The following is a 23497-nucleotide window of genomic DNA, read 5'->3' on the forward strand; positions in this document are numbered from 1 at the left end:
ATTCTGAGTGTGGAGCGAGCAAATCCAGATTCGTTGGTTATCGTACTTGGCGACTTTAACACAGGTAATCTCAGCCACGAACTCCCCAAATACATACAATTCATTAAATGCCCAACCAGAGAAGGGAACACTCTGGATCACTGCTACACTAAAGTCAGTAGAGCCTACCACGCCATCCCCCGAGCAGCACTGGGACACTCTGACCATGCCATGGTCCACCTGATTCCTGCATACAGGCAGAAACTAAAACTCTGTAAACCTGCTGTGAGGACATCTAAACAGTGGACCAGTGAGGCTGTGGAAGATTTGCGGGCGTGCTTGGACTGTACTAACTGGGATATGTTCACGACTGCTACCAATAGTCTGGATGAACTCACAGAGGCTGTGACGTCCTACATCAGCTTCTGTGAGGACTGCTGTATCCCAACACGTACCAGGGTGAACTTCAACAACAACAAGCTCTGGTTCTCAGCAAAGCTCAGAAGGTTGAGGTTGGAGAAGGAGGAAGCGTTTAGGAGTGGGGATAGAGACAGATTCAAGGAGTCGAAGAACAGGTTTAGCAAGGCGGTGAGAGAGGCTAAACGACTGTACTCAGAGAGACTAAAACACCAGTTCTCTGCTAACGACTCTGCTTCTGTCTGGAGAGGGCTCAGGCAGATCACCAACTACAAACCCAGAGCCCCCCACACCACTAACGATTCCCGCCTAGCCAACGACCTGAACGAGTTTTACTGCAGATTTGAAAGACAATTGGACTGTCCTGAACTACCCCTTCCCACCCAAGAGGCCTCATCCCCCACTCATACTACAGAGACGACTCTCTCCTTTCAGGAGGGAGAAGTTAATAGACTTTTCAAGAGGCAGAATCCACGCAAAGCAGCCGGGCCGGACTCTGTCTCTCCAGCCACCTTCAGGCACTGCGCTGACCAGCTGTCTCCGGTGTTCACCAACATCTTTAACACCTCCCTGGAGACATGCCATGTACCAGCCTGTCTCAAGTCCTCCACCATCATCCCTGTGCCCAAAAAGCTAAGGCCAACAGGACTAAATGATTATAGACCGGTCGCCCTTACATCTGGGGTAATTTAGTCTTTTGAGGGCCTGGTCCTGGCACACCTCAAAGCCATCACAGACCCTCTCCTGGACCCCCTTCAGTTTGCCTACAGAGGCAACAGGTCTGTGGATGACACAGTTAACATGGCCCTCCTCTTCACCCTACAGCATCTGGACTACCCAGCATCCTACGCCAGGATCCTGTTTGTGGACTTCAGCTCTGCCTTCAACACCATCATCTCTGCCCTGCTGCAAGACAAGCTCTTCCAGCTGAACGTGCCCGATTCCACCTGCAGGTGGATCACAGACTTCGTGTCTGACAGGAAGCAGTGCGTTAAGCTGGGAACACAAGTCTCTGACTCCAGGTCCATCAGCACCGGAACTCCTCAGGGCTGCGTCCTTTCCCCACTGCTCTTCTCCCTGTATACCAACAGCTGCACCTCCAATCATCTGTCCGTCAAACTCTTGAAGTTTGCAGAAGACACCACCCTCATTGGGCTGATCTCTGGTGGGGATGAGTCTGACTATAGGTGGGAAGCTGACAACTTGGTGACCTGGTGTAGTCAGAACAACTTAGAGCTAAATTCTCTAAGACAGTTGAGATGGTTGTGGACTTCAGGAAGAATACAGCCCCACTCACCCCGATCACCCTGTGCGACTCCCCAGTCAAAATTGTAGAGTCCCTCCACTTCCTGGGCACTATTCTCTCTCGGGACCTCAAGTGGGAACTGAACATCAGCTCCCTCACCAAGAGAGCACAACAGAGGATATGCTTCCTACGGCAGCTGAAGAAATTCAACCTGCCAAAGACAATGATGGTGCAATTCTATACAGCAATCATTGAATCCATCCTCACCTCCTCCATAACCGTCTGGTACGCTGCTGCCACTGCCAAGGACAAGAGCAGACTGCAGCGTATCATCCACACTGCTGAGAAGGTGATTGCCTGCAATCTACCAACCCTCGAGGACCTGCACACCACGAGGACCATGAGGCGAGCGAGGAAGATTGTGGCCGATTCCTCCCACCCTGGACACTCTCTGTTCCAGCTACTCCCCTCCGACAGAAGGCTGCGGTCCATCAGGACCAAAACCTCACGCCACAAAAACAGTTTCTTCCCATCCGCTGCTGGCCTCTTAAACAAGGCCAAGGACTTACACTAACTTTAACATTTTATCTACAAAATGACACCTTACCAATATTAACTATGTTACCCTATTTGTATTTTTTATTTATTTTAAGATTGTATCTTGTAGCTATTTTATATTCTATATTTATTCAATTTTATATACTTTAGCCCCTTGGTGTTAGTTAGGCTTTGAACCCTTATTATAGTAATACTTGTTTACCACTTATTTAAGATTTTAGATTTCTATATGTTGAATGTATGCACCATCCTGCCAAAGTAAATTCCGTGTCTGTGTGAACTTTCATGGCGAATAAAACCCTTTCTGATTCTGATTCTGATGATGACATTACTGTGAAAGTTACTCCCCGAAAGGTTGAGGTAGAATTATCACCCGTGCCTGTGTCTCATTCATTCAACATGTGGAATTTTTCAATTCGCTCTCGTCTGCCAAAAGAGTTATCTGACATTTTTTTTTAATCTGTGATGAGAAATTCTAATCGAAGGGTTATGCTCTTGAATTATTTTGCAAAAACAGTGCCTAATATTAACATCTATATGAACATTTGGCGATTTAAATATTTAATGGCTTCATCAGATATCCCTCTCTGCATATAATTTCGTAATTATATGCACAGCACCTAAGTTTATACTCTTAACATGTCATGAACACAAAGTGGCTTGTGGTATTTTTCGATGGGCATCTTCCATTGCATGAGTCTGATGGAGAGTGGGCTCACGTGGCTAATGCCCGTGCTATAATACTCGGGAAAATTCGGTGTGCATGTGTGTACGTTGAACTTCTGTCGCGCCGTACACAGTCAACCGTGCAAATCGGAGGTGCGGGGAAGGACAACAAACTAAACAAAAAAAGGCAGTTCTAAAATAAATTCGTTTTCTGTCTCGATTTAAGAATGGATAGCTCCAATGGCTTCCTAATATCAGAAGGAAAGATCATTCCAGACAGCCGCAGAAGCGCATCTGAAAGCACGCTATGCAGCTACTGTATTTGTTCAATGGTTCGCCAAAAGCTGCTGTAAGGATGACCGGAGTTTTAGGTGATGGATTATCCTCCCTGACGAGATCGGCAAGGTGTTGTAGTTCATGTGTAATGAGTTTGTGGTCTTAGCTTACTCTTTGGTTCTTTCGGTAAAGTCACGTGGGTAAAAAATAATCAAATCACGACGTTTCGGAGGCAACACAAGCTTCCGTCATCAACTAGCACAGCAAGTTACACCTGATGACGGAAGCTTGTGTTGCCTCCGAAACCTCGTGATTTGATTATTTTTTATTTTTACCTCCGTGACTTTACCGAAAGAACCAAGGAGTTTGGATCATTGCAGTCACAAAAAACTTCAAATCTAGAATTGGTCTTAGCTCGTTGATAATTGCATAAAAGAACCCAATACATGATGAATAATAATGTAATTCAACAATAATGTTGCTAATATTCCCGATATACGTACACACACACGTTTTTCCTTTATGTGGCATACATCGCAAGGATCCTGAGAGAAAACCACACACGTGAGGAGATAGCGGTCAACACACTAGGCCTGTGAAGGTGACAGATAATTAAGCATTTTATAATTCAGCCACTCGAGATTCCATAATCGTTAGAAATTGAAGTCGCTATTCAATTAAAAAAAATAGTTTTGTTTTACATTGTGGTGAATAGTATGCCTACAATGGCGTACAGAAGTCCTCTTAGCCAATTACTGTACACACTACATACATGAATCTAAAATAATCTCACACGCACCATTGGATACTTGCGTTGTGAGTGTAACAATCAACTTTAATCGAATAATTGATACACTGTTATACATGCCTACAGGAAAAAAACACTCCCTGGATAACATAAAGGGAAAACAGTCTCAGGGTGAGCATAAGGAATATAATGAAAAGGTACTGGAAAGGAGTCTATCGCACCATTTCCATATATTTGTTCCCTTTTGATAATAAGTGTGCTGTTAGGACATTTATATGATCGTAATTGCATAAATGTGATAATTGTAAAAAAACGAATATAATTTAAAAAATGTCTAATGGTGATAAAGAGGCTTATGAGTTCAAATGAATTCCGGAGAGACACAATTTACGGAAAAAAAAAAAACCCAAATCAAATGGCATATTCAACATAACGCAATAAAATATGGAAAAAAATATTAAATGCCGAAATTTTTTTATGCACAAAAGCACCATTTGTGGACGGAACCTGGGGGAATGAGAGTCTTTACGAACCATAGCAGGGGGATTGTTAAAATATTCATGGATTTCCCCCCCCCCCCCACTCAGGCTGCTGTACAGATCATAATTCACTGCCCTGTTACACTGCAATGATCTGCCGGCTGTAATGAGCCTTCGTACAGACATTGCCTGGCGATTCAATTACCATGCAGCTGTAGTTAACATTTAAATTGTGTTCTCCAGCATCCCGGTGGCATGTGCCGTATTGTTTAGGGATTGAGCGCCGCAGGAATGGCGGCACAGATCAATGTGGCAGTTGCATTTGCCCGAGACGCTGTCTGCATTCAACGAGGATAGCGGTCGACATTTGGCGATGCAGATTTGGAAGAAAAACAGAAAGAAGGGAACTTAAAGCCATTTCCTACTATTTATGACTTACTGAAGGCTGCGACTGTATTATTTGAATTAACAGTGCCTTCTGGCATTTCACGATATAATATGCTTAGCCGCGATGCTGGCCAGTTTTTTTTTAATAGCAAGTTTCTGATTGGGTGCTATTTTAAACATTCGGTGGGAAAAAGATACTCATGCTCATCATGGCTATTGATATACAATAACTCCATTAGGTTTTCGGCCCCGATGTTAATAACAATAACGATGACGCCAATTATTTACCCAGGCAAGGCTCACTGAATTGTAAGACTCCTTTTCAGGAGGGCTCTCCATTGCGATTTCTGGCCAATACCATTAATAAGTGGCATATGGGGGGGGGGGGGGGGGGGGTGACCAGAGTACCTTGAGAAAGCCCACCATGCATATAAAGTAACACCCAATGACTGCCGTCTTCTGACCATCACCTTGCGGCCCACACCTGGCTAGCCCCGGGGCGGTGGTCGTCCAAAGAAGCATTGCCAGGATCGCTCCAGGTCCGCTTTCTGAGATCCGATGAGATCGGGTGCATTCAGGGGTATGTCGTCAAAAAGGAAAAACATTTTTTCTTGAAATTCCTCAGCATTGCACTAAATTAGATTGCGTTTCAGTTTTAGATTTTTTTACGTACACTGTACATTGCTTGTGACTGTATGTTTAATTATAGTTCAAGTGTGTGTGTGTGAAATGTGTATTGTTCTTCTTTGGTTCTTTCGGTAAAGTCACATAGAATGAGAATAAAAGAATAAATTGATAAAATAAAATAACACAATAATATTCTCACGACGTTTCGGCCACAGCACAAGTGGCCTTCATCAGGTGAAGGGACGAGACTGTCTGGAGGACAGCGCTGGAGTGAAAAAGCCACCCTCAGATCACGACCTTTAAGCTGTGTGAGAAGAAACGAAGCGCCTTGACAAAGGAATTAGCATAAAATTTAGCATTGAAATAGCTAAGTTAAAGTATACACATCCGCAGAGGCACCCCTTGACAAAGGAATTAGCATAGAAATTAGCATTGAAATAGCTGAGTGATTAGCTTGTAACTGGTCACAGAAATAGCTATGTTAAAGTCAGAGCATATACATTCACAGAGGCACCTAGTACAAATCAAACAGGATAATTTAGCATTGAAATAACTGAGTGATTAGCTTGTGACTGGTCACAGAAATGGCTATGTTGAAGTCAAGGCCTACACATCTGAGCTATTCACAGTAACTGGGTATACACTACAATATATAATGAATACTATATAGTGAACCAATAAAAAACTAAAATGTAAATTACCTCAATGTTATCAATAAACTCTATATATTCTCCAATCAGCTAAGCTACAAACAATAAGTCGTTATATATCACAATGCTATATGGTGAAAAAAATGGGTGGATTCTTACCCTCAGCTTTAGCAACACGGATAGCTACGGGCCCCGTTCAGATGGACGAGTTCATCCATGGTCGGAACAGAGGAGGGGGAGAGAGACAGCTGCGAGGCGCTGTTATACTCCATGTTGTAAACCATACCATTAACCGTGGTGTGAGAGGTATTAAGAGGCAATGCCAGCGAAAGAGCTGCGGTCTGAAGGTCATCGTAAAATACAATTAATTAAGAACGGAAATGGTTTAAAACATCTTTCCAATGGTTACTAAGCCAGAATCCATCTGCTCGGTTGAAATTGTATCTGTGCTTGTATATGTGAATGGCCTCATGAACAAATCTCTCATGGTAGCCGGTTGGTTTGCAAAGAACTTTACCAAAAGAACCAAAGAAGATGAATCCTTGCAGCCACGAAAGCTTTAAATCGAAATGTGTATTGTTGTTGTGGGACGCATATGTTACTTGTCTCAGTGTAACTCCAAGGGTCCACCCCTCCACACTTCTTTGCCTACTTGAGAGGCATATCAGCTGTTAAGTGAGTGGGCATGGGCAAGACACAACTCCAGAAGGTGACAGCCAATGGTCGAGATTGAAGACAGGGTGGCCACCAACGGAGAGAACCTGTCTAAAAGGATGATCAGATTTTAACTGATGAGATTAGCTCATGTGCAGGAGCTAGATGGAATGTTGCAGCACACGGCTTGAGGGATGGCTAAGACTCAGGGAGGTCGTCATCCAGTAGTGCATAGAGCATGTCTGGTGAGAGTGTGCAAGATGTTACATAACTTAAATAGGTAACTGTAATAATATGCATCAAATTCTGCTGCACTATTTCAGCAGCTCTCTGGTTTCCCTTAGGTTTTCATTCTTAAACAACTGCAGTTTCAAAAGGTTCCAAAAGTTAGTCTAACGATTTCCAAATAGAACATTCAGGAAACTTAAAGGTTAATTCACAACATTGCATTATCCCAATTGATCAGCCTGTCTGTTTTGTAGATTAAAAAAACCAGCCAGATATTCTGTCATTCACCAAGCTGCATTTTAACTTGTTTACCTTTCGTCAGCTTTCTGGCTTTTAAAATGGAAACATCATTAACGATTTGACTTAAGTAGGTTTGAATATAATAACACCCAATCACATTCAGATAATCACAGGTTTAATATACGGAGCATTAATACCACTGTTCGGACACAGACAGGAAAGCCAGTTACTACCGTATAATGTGGGTGATTGCTTCTATATTCTAAGATAATTGATCTTAAAAGTATCTCCCTGTATAAAACACGCGCCCAAGCACATACACTGTTATCAGCTGTGTGCTTTAGAGTAAGCACTGAGTGTATTTAAGCATCACCAGATTTAATTATATTTACTTGAATGGACAACTAAACAGTCTTAAAATGCAATAAAGTAAACAAATGCAACGCATTGATAATCATCAAATGGACATAGACTGAATGACTATCTGTCATTGTTATGCAATGCTGGCTAATTACGTGCGTGATAAGAATATACTCTCGTAGCAAGAATTAACGTGGCAATGCCATATTCATTTGTAGTCTTTATTGTTTTTTTAAATATTAGATCTAGCGTTATGAATTGGGGTGTAGCAGTTCACATACTGCACAATGAACCTGGTAACCTGACTTCTATTCCAGGCCACAGCTAACCCCAGTGGTGAGTGACATCCGACTGGACTGGTCGAGTTGTCCCACCTGTTCTCCTGCAGTAACTAGCACGAACCAATTACCCAGAGGCCAAAAGTTATTTTCTTAGAAACTAAACTTTTTATTTCATCAGGTAAGGTCCACTGAGCTATATAGCTCTTTTTTTCAGAAGCGACTAGGTCAACATGTGATATAGTTCAACGAAGCGACTTATTAGTGGATATTTAAAGCAGCCAAATACGTCGTAGTTTTTTGTTATTTTCTTTGAACCTATCTACGTGACTTTACCGAAAGACCCAAAGAATAGGCAAATACTCTTAATGCATGTTTCTAAATGTGGAGGGAATAACTGTAGAACCCATAGAAAAATTCACGCGACCACGGGGAGAACACGCAAACTCCAAATATATTAGGGTCGGGAATGAACCCACGACCTCCTGCATACCAGGCGAGGGAGATAACATTATCTTTTGGGAAATCAACTGTTGTCTTAATGTAATATGGATAGGCTCACTCCCATCATAGGAACATGGACTTTGCATCGCTTGGCTTAAGGGCTATAAACAGAAGTCAAGAATCAAGAATCATTACGCTCGTTTAAGCATGAAACCATTTTGACTTTTTGACTGGTGAAATCCGGTTAATTTCTGCAGAGAAAATTATGTGATGTGATTATTATAATTATCTTTTTTCTCTCTATTTCATTATACCACTGCGGGCCAAACATCTACATATACAATGTGAAGCGAAAGGAAATATATATCTTTAAGGCAATCGCCAATTGTATTTTTTTCCCTACGAAATAACACAATATTCAGACTATTTGCTTTCTTCCCATCACAAAGCACCTGCAGTACACATGTAGGTTCTGCCATATACTGCTACAGATGTGGGAAACTTTCACACTCTTTGTGGAAAACTTCCTCGACGATACCCGTGCCAATGTTAAACTCATAATTTATAAGAGCCTGAGATTATTTCATAACAGTGGACAATAATTCATATAAAGTATCCATACGCTTTGGTTCTATTCGGTAAAGTCATGTAGGTAAAAAATAAAACAACAAAAATCACGACGTTTCGGCCACAACACAAGTAGCCTTCTTCAGGTGAAGGAACAGTTGGGTAGCGCAGCCCCTTTGGCGTCCATGTACTAGGTGCCTCTGTGGATGTGTAAACTTTGACTTTAACATAGCCATTTCTGTGACCAGTCACAAGCTAATCGCTCAGCTATTTCAATGCTAAATTCTCCCGTTTGATATGTAAACTCCTTTGTCAAGGTGCCTCACTTCTCTCACCCAGCTTAAAAAGACGCCACGAATCTTAGCAGCGTTCATTGAAGCTCTGTCTTCCCGACAGTTCTGTTCCTTCACCTGAAGAAGGCTACTTGTGTTGTGGCCGGAACGTCGTGATTTTTGTTGTTTTATTTTTTTACCTACGTGACTTTACCGAATAGAACCAAAGAGTATGGATCCTTGCAGTCACGAAAGCTTCAAATCTAGAAATAATGTATCTAATTGGGGTAAGATTTAATTTCAAATTGTTAGATTTCATATTTAAAGGACAATTTTGTAAAAAAATTTAGTCAGATTCTTTAGATAAATTGACACCTATTATAATTATCAGCACAAATGACAATTCATTTAGCATTAATTATAAATTAGCATGCCTAACGAATGCAGCGTCAGTCAATGGCAACATACACCACTATCGGTGGGAAAAGAACGGATGTGATGCAATGTAAGTGACATCACTTCCCGTGATGTCATAGCTTCGGATCATAGTTTCATAGTTTCATTTATTTGGTATAGCCCTGTGAGCCATTCGGCTCTTGAATCGGGTGCAACCGCAACAAACAAAAAAACAAAAACATGAACAAGAACACATCTTAAAGTGACTTTGTGCATGTGCAAACAGAAAATCCAGGAAAAAAACATCAAAATATTCCTGAAATAGCACCGTACACCAACGCTGTGTGCAAAAAATCCCAATGGGATGCAAGTCAAACAACAATAACAAGAAAACTTAGATTAAGGCCATCAGTCTAACTCCATACTACAATAAACAAAACATGGCCAAGCCAAAAAACTTTTAGAAATCACCAAAATAAAGCCATAAATGCAATGTAACAGTGATCATAGGAACTGTGACCGAATTTTTAACAATAAACTACATAAATAACATGTAACACCAAACCCTAGAGCCACAGCTGGCTGCATGAGTCACTCCACAAACAACAGGAGCATCAGTCGGAGTATCACATTGACTGAAAGAAAAAAATCGAGGCACCAATTTAGGAATTTACGGATGAATCCAAAAAGTCTGGAACACAACCGCAGTACGGAAGAGATTTTGCGCTCAGAATAGCAAAACCTCCCGAGTCTGAACCGAGTCACTGCGTTGGCTGCGAGTGGGAATTGAACTTGGTTCGCCGCTCGATTCGCATCGCTAGTGGCGTTTAACCAAGCACAACAACACCGGCGGTTCACCTACTGAAGTGGTGGGGTGACTTCACCCGCGGCACTTACGCCGCGCGAGATGCACCCTGAGGCCACGTAAAGTTTGCCGAAGCAGCAGGTCACAAGACAGACCCTGAGGTGTTTTGGGTTGACTGGCAGGTGCTAACCAACGCTTGTACACACCGCTGATTTGTGCAAGTTAAATGCCACCCTGAAGAGCTCCACCAAAGACTGCTCAGTGTTTATGAAAAGAAATGACGACGGTGATGATGATATTGAAGAAGACAGTGATGATTATAATGATGATGGATTCCGAAAACGATAGTGATCACAACAATGTAGATTGGGGATTCATATTCTTGGTTCTTTCGGTAAAGTCACGTAGAAGGGAAACAATAAAATAATAAAAATATAAAACAATAAAATTCTCACGACGTTTCGACTGCAACACAAGCAATCATCATCAGGTGTGAAAAGAATATGAATCCCTGCAGTCACGAAAGCTTTAAATCAAAATTTAGATTGGCGATGTTTATTTTTATGATAACGATGAAGATTACAGGGACGATGCATTCTATTTTAATATTAAACAAATTACAACGATGTGATGGAGTGGTGATGGGTATTATTTACATGGTAGCGATTATACATGATGGATGATGATGACAATGATAACACTGCTGCTGCAGCTAATAATCCACAAACACCCAATCCACTAACCCATACCAACCTCTATCCCATGGTGATCCACAAATTCTTGCCTCCAAAGCTCTGAATTCTAGATGTGCACCAATCATGTGCACAGGGCACACCAGGCAGCCAATCTAAGGCTGTCACCCTTGGGAAGGCTCTGAACAGGTATCACGGATGTTCCCCGTGGCCGAGAATTGAACTCAGGTCACCGGAATTGTAGTGCAGAGCTGAGATTTATTCGAAAACCGACTCCACATGAATTTCAAAGTGTGAAAAAACGGTAATTCCACCAAAAAAGTGGGCAGAATGACAGTTAAAATATCCCCATGTATCTACATTCAAAATTAAATATTTAAAACTACTTTGGTGCATGAGAGCCCTGTTCACGGGAATCACACACTTAGAGCTCATCATCGTAATCACTGATAGCCATGATTTATCCACTGCTGGATGAAGGCCTTCCCACATCGTCACCATCCCTTGCACCCTTGCAATGCCATAATCGACGTCACTGCTGAGGTACATATCTTCAGTTTAGTCCATCATTCCTTCTAGCAATGTCCTGTACAAGCCCGCTTATTTTTTCATGAATAGTCGATATGATGTCTCTAACTGTCATTTGTTCTCCAGTCCACATGTTCTTCCCTCTCTGTCTCTTGGTGGAATTCCTTTCTTCTTTGCATACTTTTCATATTTCTGGTTTTTTTTATGCCTCATGTTTCTTACTCATTTGTCATAGGGAATATAAGTTGTTTCTTTTGGGAAAAAGGATATGTTGTGTTTCATTATTAACAATTATAACTGAATATGAAATACAGGAAACAATGGAAGAACTTAATAAAGAAGGCTGCAAAGTTGGGCTCAAGATAAACATGAGCTCGACGAACGTCGTGTACCACAAGTGCAATACAACCGTATGTAGAGCATAGACAGCGCATTTATTGAAAATGTACTGGAATGAAATGTATGAAATAAATATGTGGACGAGATTAGGATGCGATGCTTTTGGAAGAATAAGCAGCAGGGGCATGCATTAGAGGCATTTATAAAAATGCAATCCTCGTCCAACATGTGAAGAGGAGTTAAAAGCATTTTTACTTTGAGCCTTAGCAACATTTGGTGAAAATATAACGCTTGCGAACACACATTTACAATGTGCATATATCTGTGCAGAAGAATGCATAGACGGGGACTTGAATATTAGATAGGAAACTATCAAAGTCATTCAAGAAAGAGGCTTTGCGTAATTTTAAATTCTGCAAAGGTGATAGCATTTGCAATATACATATGACGTACACGCTTGCTTTCCAAGCATAATTTCAAAATGCCACCAACATAAATTTAAGGGCGGAAATAACTCACAAAAGCAGGGTTACTAAAACAATGAAATTCATTTCTATAATAAACACTTACTTCCTGAGCTGATTCAATCCTGACTCGTTATCTGTGGGAGGCATGCTGCAGTATATTGCTTAGCTCACTGGACTTTGCGTTTTAGAGGTTGCAGGTTTGAACTCTCGGCACAGCAGATGAACTGAATGGGGAAAGTTTCTTAAATCCCCACTGCCTCTGTCCATCCAGCGGTACATATGGGTAGACCACAATTCGTCGATCAGCAAGTTGCACGTGTCGGGGTAAAGTGTGGATCCTCCCACCCCTTGAAAGACATCTAGAGGGCCTCCGCATGGTAGAGTCGTGAACAAGATGTTTCAGACCTGCACCTTTAAAACAAACAAAAAATCTGATCTGCAGAAAATGACAGATTAAAAAAAAAAGCCCCAACTGCAAGGCCTCCCTTTTGTTGGGATGGGGTGGAGCAGATCGGGTTGAGTGTTAGGATCGTGGCCTGGGCCAGCCTCTGAGCCCCATCGTGTCGCCAGAATAACCCTGGCCCGTTGTACATGTGCGGGTCCTTGTTTTGCTGCCATGCAAGTGGCGTAGCTATCGTGTGCGCGAGCATTGCAACTGCATTGTGTTTCACGAGCCACAGGGGCCACGGCATGAAGATACAAAGAGTGGGGAAAATTGTACAGGGAAGTGCGGAGGGGGTGAGGCATATGTTATTCATTGCAACAGGCCCCATGCCAACCATGCTATACCACTGCCCTTGTGTATATGTTGTCCTTGATGATATTTTTTTTACGTCTCTTTATGCCTTTTTTCTTGTACCTTATTTTTTTGTCCCGGTCATGTTATGTATTTTTCACAGTTTTGCGCTTAGGTTAGGCACTTAAGAGGTTCCGTGGAATTGGCACCTCTCCTGCACGTAAAACCGTATCCGTCCACATTATTCCTGCTCTGTTAATTTTGCAGATGTGTGGATCAGCCCGACCTCACTGTTAACTGACTTCACAAAAATGCGGAATCTATAAGCAAGAAGAGTTTCCCTGCAAATGCTGTTTTACGTGCTTTTTAAACCAATCCCAGATATCTGTGAATCAATACTTTAACTCGTATATTTTATGGGAATATGTGGAGAGTCCTATTTGATCCAGGGTGCTTATTTATTACATTGTATCTCAGTGGTTCTTTCAGCAGTGGCAGCTTACACCACAAATCACGTGCGGAATGGGCAGAATGAGTCAATTGAGTGCGATATTGCCAATTTACTCAATTTTGTACATTCAACATCCAATTTCACTGGCCACCACACATTTATCAACATCTGCCACTACCCCACATTAAGAATCACACTATCTTTGTTACCTTATCCATCATGGACACCTATGTGGACCGAGGAAGTAAACTGTAGATTTAAAAATAGGTAAATCCATATTGCAAACGGGATGTATTGGTGGTGCAGTGCTTAGAGTAGTGAGCTATAAATTTGGAGACCCGAGTTTGATGCCTGGCCATGGCTAACTTACATCAGTTTGAGTGATACCTGAAACGTGGTGAGGTATGGTCAAACAATCTCCATTAACAACAGGGCGTGGGGAGGCCTGAATCCAGCAGTGGATTGACAACCGTGCATACATTATTATTACTATCACAGCTAGAATAGTCTCCGTAGTGATCTATAATAATATTGTCTTTTAAAGTGCAATATTGCTAATGAATGGTAACGTTGAATTCAACAATATGATATCGCATTGGTTTTCTAATACCATATGCAAGCATTTAATTTTTTCTCAGTTTGTCTTAAAAAAATCCTGAAAAAATAATGTTGTCACCCTTTATTTGCTGAGTAATGGGAATTTTAAAGCCCAATTGCCACTTTCAAACTATTAAACTGAAAAAATATCGTGTGTCTTTAGAGATAGGTAAACATTAAGTGTTGCTCCTTCCATATCATGCTCGACTAAGCCACATAATGCCAACCATTACCATGTCTATTTTGGTATTTCAGCTTGCGATGCAAATAAGGGAATTCATTATTTATTTCCTGTCTTCAATAATGTAACATTGTTTCCACAATTACATGAATTATTAAAAAATGGAATATTTTAAAAACCAAATTCAAAATTCAACCTCGAAATTCACGTGAACAAGGTCTGAAGGTTACGAGACATTTTCTTTCCCGACGTAAGGCGCATCTCAAATTTGTATTTGATCGTGAACGTATTATTTTAAACAATTTTAAATGAGTGATGCGTGTATGTGCAGCCTACTAGACCAACTAAGGTTTCTATCGCTATTTACCATACACTACAGAACAATAATAACGCGTAGTTAAATGTAGTTAAGAAGATGAAGGTGCATCGCTGCAATTGCCTCACTCATCCCACTTCTGGTGGGGAGCACCTATGCTAGAGGGAGACCTCTAGAAAGCCCACCTTAGAAATTATTCGGCTGCCTCTTCCACGCTTGGCCGGATGTCTTCGAAAAAGCACCCACGCTTTATCCCACCGCACACGATCTGCTAATTAACTAACTGTGCCGTAACCATTTATAATTGCCTGGATAGACATAGGCAGAGGTGGGGAATTTAGAAACGTTCCCAACTTTTCAACTGCCGTGTACAGGAGATGGAACTGAACTGGAGACATATTCTTGGTTCTTTCGGAAAAGTCACCACGTAGAAGGGAGACAATAAAATAATAAAAATATAAAACAATACAATTCTCACGACGTTTCGACTGCAACACAAGCAATCATCATCAGGTGTGAAAACCACAAGAAGGAAACAAATTGAACCGGAGACATCCGGATTGCAATTAAGAGTGTGCTGCTGAGCATTGCGCCGTGGAAGTTGTTCTGCAAACTGTTGTTGTAATTTGAAAATGTCGCACGGCAAATGTTGAGTAAGCAACCAATGAAGCCCTGATCAATGTCGTTGCAAAAAAGATAAATGTTCCCTACATATTTATACAAACTTACTTCGGGCATTCTAAATAGGAACATTATTATGAAATAAACATTTCTTCATATTTCTTTACATCTACAATGTGAACACAAAATGCAACAACACAGCCTACCCCATCAACTGAACGATAATAATTCGCATCCCTTTGTGAATCCACTGCTGGATGAAGGCCTTCCCACGTCGTGTCAGTCATGGGAGTTGCTTGACCATACTTCACCACATTTGTCAGTGCGATTTAACGGAGGAGGAAACCAAGGATTGGCTCAGCTGTCACTCGCCACGGATGCAAGCCATGGTCTAGAATCAAACTCGGGTTGCCAGGTCCATAGTGCAGTGTGCAGATCCCTTTGTGCAAGCTCTCCAACCAAAGTGAAATCAACAGGTTCATAAATAAAGAGTTATCTATTTTTAACTGCCATGCATTACAGAGCATTCTCCAGTAAGTTCATGAATACCTTTTTTTTTCAAAGTAAGAATACATTTTAATAAATGTACACGAGACAAAGATCCCCCCCGTTATAGCCTTAACAGACTTTTGGGGCAACTGCTGTTAGTGAGCACATATGAAGGCTGGCATGGCACGCAAGGGGGTGGGTGGCACCATACCCGGGCGCCTTTGTCTCCCCACTGCTGATGTTTACACACAGCACCAGGTACTCCCATTTAAGGCTGAGTAGATCTCGGGAGGCCCAGGAGCGGTTCAGATAATCGCCACTGGCAATTTACGCACACACACAAGCTTAATATCTATTTCTGAAAATAAAAATCCCACCAATATTATGAATCAATTTCACAGCTTGCTCACATAAACCAAAAGCAATCGGCTTATCCTGGAGATTATGAACACTATATTAAAGTTGCGTTAAATTAAGCAGAAACAGTGAGGCATGGGTATATCCTATACAATTCCCTTTTAACTACACCAGCCACACGTGGTGACGAATGCATTTCCAATGCCTGAGCTTGATTATGTTTTCACCTAACTCGGAGTCCGCTTAATGATATAAATGTCTTACCAAATTGTGAATCGATCCACCGTGGAATTCGGCAGGAGGCAGATGGGAATGCTGATGACGTTTTCAGGTCTCAAGGGCCTCATGGGAAGCAGGATCGCCACGTCATTATCCAGCTTTACCTCGCGAGTGGGGGGCAGGTCAGGTGCCCGATACAGCACCAGTTTTCCCACCCAGCGAAGGTTCTGTAGCAGCACTGACAGCTCTTGTGCCTTCCAGGCATGCACCTCCTTATTGTCCTCCTTTTCGCACTCGCCACCCCACTGCATGGCACAGTAAAGCTCCACCTCTGCGTATGTCAGGAGAGGGCTGGGAGGCCAAAACCACCTAGATGGAAGCACAACTTCCGCTAGGCACATTGCTAAGGTTCCGGACAACTGGCACGAACTCCTAACCTCTTGCGCATCTTGGAAAACGTGCAGCCTTATGCAAGGCAGGTCCCGCATCGAGTCAGGGTCCAGCCAGTCTCTTCCAGTAATGTAAAACATCACTTGAGCTTTGGGCCTATCAGAAAACATAATTTCCTCCGTTAAAAATGGTTGGAGTTGCCAGCTGGACCTCGGGCCAATTGAATCAGGCTGAAAAGAGTTTCTGGTTCGTAGGAGGTCAATCGTGACTGGCTTTGAGGCTGAAAAAGGTCCAAAACTGACATTCATGATTGGTGGCCTGTTGGCTTTAAGAATAACAAAAGGTTGGGAGTGGGATGTGAGGTTTGCATTTGTGGCAATTTCCTGGTTCACCCTCTTGAGGAGGTAGGATGTCTCCGTGTGAAGAAGCTCGTATCTTGCAGGTAGGTATAGCAGTGGTGAGTACAGGTGTTCATTGTCCAAACTCATGGCCACTGTTGACATAAAAAAAACACAAGTCATGTATTAAAACAGCAGTTGTATCGATGCAAAATCCACCAAACAAAACGATATTACATAAATACAGGGCATATTATTGCTAAGATTGCACAATTTAGTATCATCGTCATTGCAAGTCAGGTTAATACTAATAATTATAGCTGCTATTATTCTATCATGTACAATTCATATCGCATTTATTGTAATATGTGATGGGGTATTTGAAAATTTAATGGCAGATAGCAATCTTGAAATACATTTTGAAAAGAGACATGTTTTAAACAGTAATGATTGTATATTCTTAGCTCTTTCGGTAAAGTCACGTTGAAGGGAAACAATAAAATAATAAAATATAAATAAAACAATAAAAATTCTCACGACGTTTCGACCATAACACAAACGGTCGTCATCACCTGATGAAGACCGTTTGTGTGACTTTACCGAAAGAGCTAAGAATATGAATTACTGCAGTCACGAAAGCTTTAAATCAGTAATGATTGTGTTCAATTTCTCATTAAATAATGACACATTACATTAAATGCTACACATTTTTGCACATTATTGGTATTGACATGTGTAAGAATGTAAAGCAGAGGCTGAAATCTCAGCAAGTCATGGCTATCGCCACAGCAACCCATTCATAAGCTAATTGACGTCAAAAGAAATGGCATTCTGTATCAAGATAATACAAAAAGTAAATTACGAGTGCATATAGGGAATTTCATTGAATCATAATCATATAATCATATTAATTAATATGCATTTTTTTATATTTCGTATTTATATTAAATGACAGTCATTTTATTACGTGCATGAGTTCCTCCTATTAATCTGCACACACATGCCTATCACGCAGTCTAATACAGAATTCCCTTGGCAAGCCGTATGTTACATTAACCCCAGGGGACTTCGTAAATATGAATAGATGTAAAGATAGCTTTTCTTACATTTATTGTGCTGCATGTAACATTTTACACGGTTGTTTATGATGAACACAATTACAAAAAGATTGTAATTATACATTTATTCATACACCAAAAATAGCAGTAATGTATTATATTCATCAGCGATTCAATACATATACCAAAAACTATTAATATAAAACTTTCATTAAAGAAAATGAACTAACTGTTTGAAAAGACAGCATGTCTATATAAACTTAAGTCAATTTTATTAACTTTTAATGCATAAATAGTGAAATGAAACTACATGCTGGCACCACGTATATATATACTCTTGTGAGCGAGGCAACATGTTTTTTTAAATTGTCATCTGAAACGAACCAACTTACGTAAATAATGACTAAATTTTCAGATGATTGATAACAAAAACAGCGCATTGCTCTTTCTTATTCAACAACATTATTTTTTTAGGACAATCCTCAGGAACAACACATCACAATGTGTGATAATAACAATAATTGACAGCCCTTTCTCAATCCACTGCTGGATGAAGCCCTTCCATGCCAGTCTGAGTCATGGGCATGGTTGATCATATGGCACTTCATCACGCTGGTCAGTTCTGGTTGGTGAGGTGGGGCCTCAAGATTAATCCGGATATAACTCCCCACTGATGTTAGCCGCGAGCAGATATGAAACTCGTCGCCGAGTTCATAACGCAGCAGTGCGCCAAATGCTTTGCAGCCACTCACCCCAACGATGGATAAAAGGCGATCTAAAATAAGGCAAGAAAGACAAAAGGGATGATCCTTATTTGACGCAGAGCCATTATAATGCAATAACAAAGGAATAACAGTGATTGTGCTCACAGAATCCTACGGATGATGGCTTGGCTGCATGCTGGTGCTGTATTTTCAATCTTAAACCTGATTATTTGCCAATAGGTCCAACTAAGGGGTTAGGATTGGGAGCAGTGAGTCACTGATCGGCATGCATTTTCATTACTCCGTGACAACAGTCCCGAACTGAACCACCTGAAATTCCCCGTTAAAAATAATTCGGTTGCGTGCAACGCTGCATCATAATTGCAATATCACAGCAGAGAAATGCGAATTCCGTTGTTGCTATATTGTACATGATATATTTCCCCAATAGCCGATCCTGTTAAAACATTTTGATGGGGTAATTACAAAGCTGAAATGTATTATTTTAAAATCTATTGATAAAAAATATCCAGCAAGCTTGCTACGATGAAAGTATTCTGGAATTGAGTATAATAATTTGAGCTTATTTTACTAAAACCTCTCTCTTTGTCCCTCTGTTGGAGACCGCTCTACGAGCACACAACTTGCAGGGGCTGCAACTATACCTTCATCTATTGTAATACAAAATATCCACACTTTTCAGTCGATGAGTCTTCATTTGTGCTTAATACATTTTTTTTTTTACAAAATGTTTAACGTGCACATTATATAAAAATTGTGTTGCATTGCCCAACAAAGGTAGACTTTACCCCCATGATCTCTTGCAGCTGGTTATGTCAAAAAGGTAAGCTTGCCAAACGGATAGGATCTATCTGTCAGCTCATAACCAAAATCGAGAATCTCCCTGACAGAAACTTGCAGGAATCACCTGGGGCACCTCGGCTAAGCAGAGCTGAGCCTGGATAGTGGCCCGTTGGGCGACGACCGGCAACAGAAACGCGCCGTTATAATATCGCTGCTACATTGTGTGCAGCACGGAACCAGTGCAGCGACATCCATTGCACTGCACCGTGCTCCCAACAGCTCAGCTCTTCCACCTTCACCTACCCACACTGACCGGCACGGGCGAGGTATGACGGAACAACCCAAACAGCATCAGGATAGCCCTCGTTCTGGCAGTGCACCATACTTTTATGGGCAAACAGCGCTTATGTGCTGACTTGTTTAGAGTGGCAGCTCTCTAAACGCTTTGCTCGGAATCGCATGTCACGGAAATTATGGCTCGCTGCCTCCTGGCGGCTTCAATTAACACTGCGAACGTTGTACAGTACTTGTAGCCCGTTCCATAGCGGTAGATGTGGAGTAGTTTCCAGCAGCTACTCAGAAAATGAAAAAAATCACGAGAAATGCCAAAATACTGTCAAGATCGTATACGGTGTGAAGAAAATGTTTCTGTGATGTCAGAAACATTTCGTGGTGCAAGTATTTCGAAACTGTACCTCGACTATAAAGTTATTACGGGGAAAAAACATATACTCACCGTTTGCTAATACATCATTGCCAGATAATAAAGTAGGATTCACCATCATCATCGTCGTCGTCAACTGCTCCTCCCCACGTTATGGCATCCTTCATGCTCCTATAATGCCACAATCCATCGTGTTTCTTTTCATGACTTAATTGTCTTTTTATCTCTGTGTTGGTCATGTTTTTGTGAATGCCCCTTCCTTATTTGTACTTAAATGCGTTAATTATATTTATTTTTCGTGACTTGCTTACCTTTTCTCTATTTTACACTCCTATCATGTTTTTCCATTGTTTGTTGTTGTAACTTGCTAACCCGTCCCGGCTAGAAATCTGTGATAAAGAGCTTCATAGCACATCGGGTTCCTCCAGTATATATATAAAACACATTCTAATTTTGATTATACTGACATTCCATCGACAGTCCTGTTCATTCCATCGCCAGTCTGAGGATCGGTGGATCACACAAATGTTGTATAACTCCCTTCTCGTGAATGTGATATCGCAAAATGTGCGCTCCATTTCTTCCATCAAGTATGTCGTGTATTGCACTTCTTTTGCACCGTACGTAGCCAACCGTGCGAATTGGAGTTGCGGTATAGAGTGTTTCCCCCTTGCATCAATGTTTTTTTTACGGGCGCTCCAGTTTCCCTCCCACTAGTCAACACTCATTAACTGGCTAATAACACCTTTTACTATATTCGAGTACTGTACTGAAGAAACTTGATTCCATCTATCACTTGGCCTTAAGATTTACATTGAACTGCCCATATAGGACTCACCACTGTGATCTCTACATTGGGTCAAACTTAACATCTCTTAATGTTCGACGGCTTGTGCACCAGATCTTATTTATTCACGATGTACTTACAAAAAAATCCGTAGACTACCTGCTGGATCTCCTCTCTGTTTCAAAGAACAAATTTGAACTCAGGTCTTCCCTCATTTACCAGCTTCACATTCCCTATTGCCGTACAAAAACTGGAGGAAGGGCCTTTGCTATTGATACCCCCAGGGTCTGGAATGCTATTGCCAATAAACTGCAACTTGAATCGCTACCAATGAGATCTTCTCTCAAAACTGCTCTAGAGGAGTTGTACACCCCTAGCTGCCACTGCTATTCATTGGTGTAAAATAAAATAAAATGTTACATGTTATTTATGTAGTTTATTGTAAAAATTCGGTCACAGTCCTTGTGATCACTGTTACGTTGCAATTATGGCTTTATTTTTTGGTGATTTGGAAACGTTTTTTGGTTTGGACATGTTTGTTTTGTTGTAGTACAGAGTTAGACTGATGGCCCTAATGTAAGTTTTTGTGGTTGTTGTTGTTTGACTTGCATCCCACTGGGATTTTTTGCACACAGCGTTGGTGTACGGTGCTTTTTTTTCAGGAATATTTTTGCTGTTTTTTTCCCATGGATTTTCTGTTTGCACAGTCACATAGTCACTTTAAGATGTTTTTCTTGTTCGTTTTTTTGTTGTTGTGGTTGCACCCGATTCAAGAGCCGAATGGCTCACAGGGCTATACCAATATAAACTGAACTGAAACTGAACTGAACTGACTGCAGATCCTCGTAGGAAGTTTTGTGCCAGCTCACAAAATCACGTGGCTGCCTTTCTCACTCTGTGGTCCCTCGCGACTCTCATTCGTTCTGTGTGGCACGTGAGAAGTTGAAATTATTATTCATGGGCCACCATCCCTACTAACAATGCTTCCTTCCCAAATTCACGTATTCACCTTAACAGTCAATACACCTTTCTCTAATTTGCGTTTGTTCTCAGATCAAAATGCTTCCTCTACCTGTTCCTCAGTGTAGTTGCCAGAATGCACATTTCCACGCATGTTTGGCAACGTTTCAGCTTTTGTTCTATGTTCCCTTGTCAGTGTCCATGTTTATCATCCACATGTCATCGCATGTCGTATGAAATGTGTGAACACATTTCTCTTCATGGACATGTGATATGTTTAGTTTCATTATCAAATGTATCTTTTTCAAAAACACTCCATCCTGATGATATGCCTCTTTATGTTATTATTTAAATCCTGATTTGCATTAAGTAATTGCCCTGGTTATACACAAGTTTTCCAGCCGTGTCCCCACAAAATTAATTACCATTTGTTCCACAAACTTTGTGCATGTATGTGATTTTGTTTTGGCTCATTTTCTTCCTTCAGTCCCACTTTGAATGCTTCTTTTGCTGAGGTCTTACATCTTCCTCAAGTTCATTCCCATTGAATTTTGATTTAAAGCTTTCGTGACTGCAGGAGTGAATATTCTTGGTTCTTTCGGTAAAGTCACGTAGAAGGGAAACAATAAAATAATAAAAATAAAATATGAAACAATTTTATTGTTTTATATTTTTATTATTATATTGCCCTGGTTACACACAAGTTTTCCAGCCGTGTCCCCACACAATTAAATAATTGTATTGTTTTATATTTGTATAAAACAATGTTATTGTTTTATATTTTTATTATTTTATTGTTTCCCTTCTACGTGACTTTACCGAAAGAACCAAGAATATGGTGGGCAACATCAACCTCAATCCACTGCTGGATGAAGGCCGTGTCTGTCAGTCATGGGTGTTGTTTGATCACACTAGTTGGTGAAGAAGGAAGGGGCGGGGGGTGGTCAACTAACTGTTTACATCCTATTCTATGGTTCTTTCGGTAAAGTCACGTAGATAGAAAAAATAATAACAATAAAATAATAATAATTAAAATAGTGACTAAAAATCCAGACGTTTCGATCGCAATACAAGCGGTCGTCATCGGGAACATCCTACTCACGACTGTGAAGCCGTAGATTGATTCATTCCCATTGGTTCTTATAATGACTTTTATCAGCAAATTTGACGTGGTAAAGCCTATCACCACTGATTGTTATGCGTTCATTTCTCCACATTGCTTTTTGGAAAAAACAATCTTCCGGCCTCGCATACCTTCTCGCATAGCTCCTGGTAGCATTTGCTTCTTTTACGCCGTGCCGTGAAATCTCAGTGTAGATGTTTAATCTTTAGAAACGGTCGCAATAATTTTGTATATAGTTTCTGAAGGCCTTGACTTGTGAGAGCTTAGATGAATGCTTTCTTTTCCACTTATAATCTAGAAAGGCTGGGCATAATGTCTTCAATATTCATTTTTCGCTTATAGAATCTGATTAATAGCATGCAGTTAATGGAAGAAAAAGTTTTCTAAAACCAGCTTATT

The 23497-nt window shown here is 41.0% G+C and overlaps 1 protein-coding gene across 1 annotated transcript in view; it reads right to left on the reverse strand.

The window, feature by feature from the left end:
• The window catches only part of TMEM132C (transmembrane protein 132C), a 161187-nt gene that overhangs the window by 73896 nt on the left and 63794 nt on the right, over positions 1 to 23497 (reverse strand). Inside the window, exon 2 of the mRNA XM_032947214.2 lies at positions 16316 to 17153. Coding sequence (XP_032803105.1) covers positions 16316 to 17153 — 838 coding nt within the window. The remainder of the gene's footprint in view (positions 1 to 16315; positions 17154 to 23497) is intronic.

Source organism: Petromyzon marinus, chromosome 5 (genome assembly GCF_048934315.1).
Source record: "Petromyzon marinus isolate PM22_M1 ecotype Great Lakes invasive population chromosome 5, UKy_Petmar_22M1.pri1.0, whole genome shotgun sequence".
NCBI lineage: Eukaryota > Metazoa > Chordata > Hyperoartia > Petromyzontiformes > Petromyzontidae > Petromyzon > Petromyzon marinus.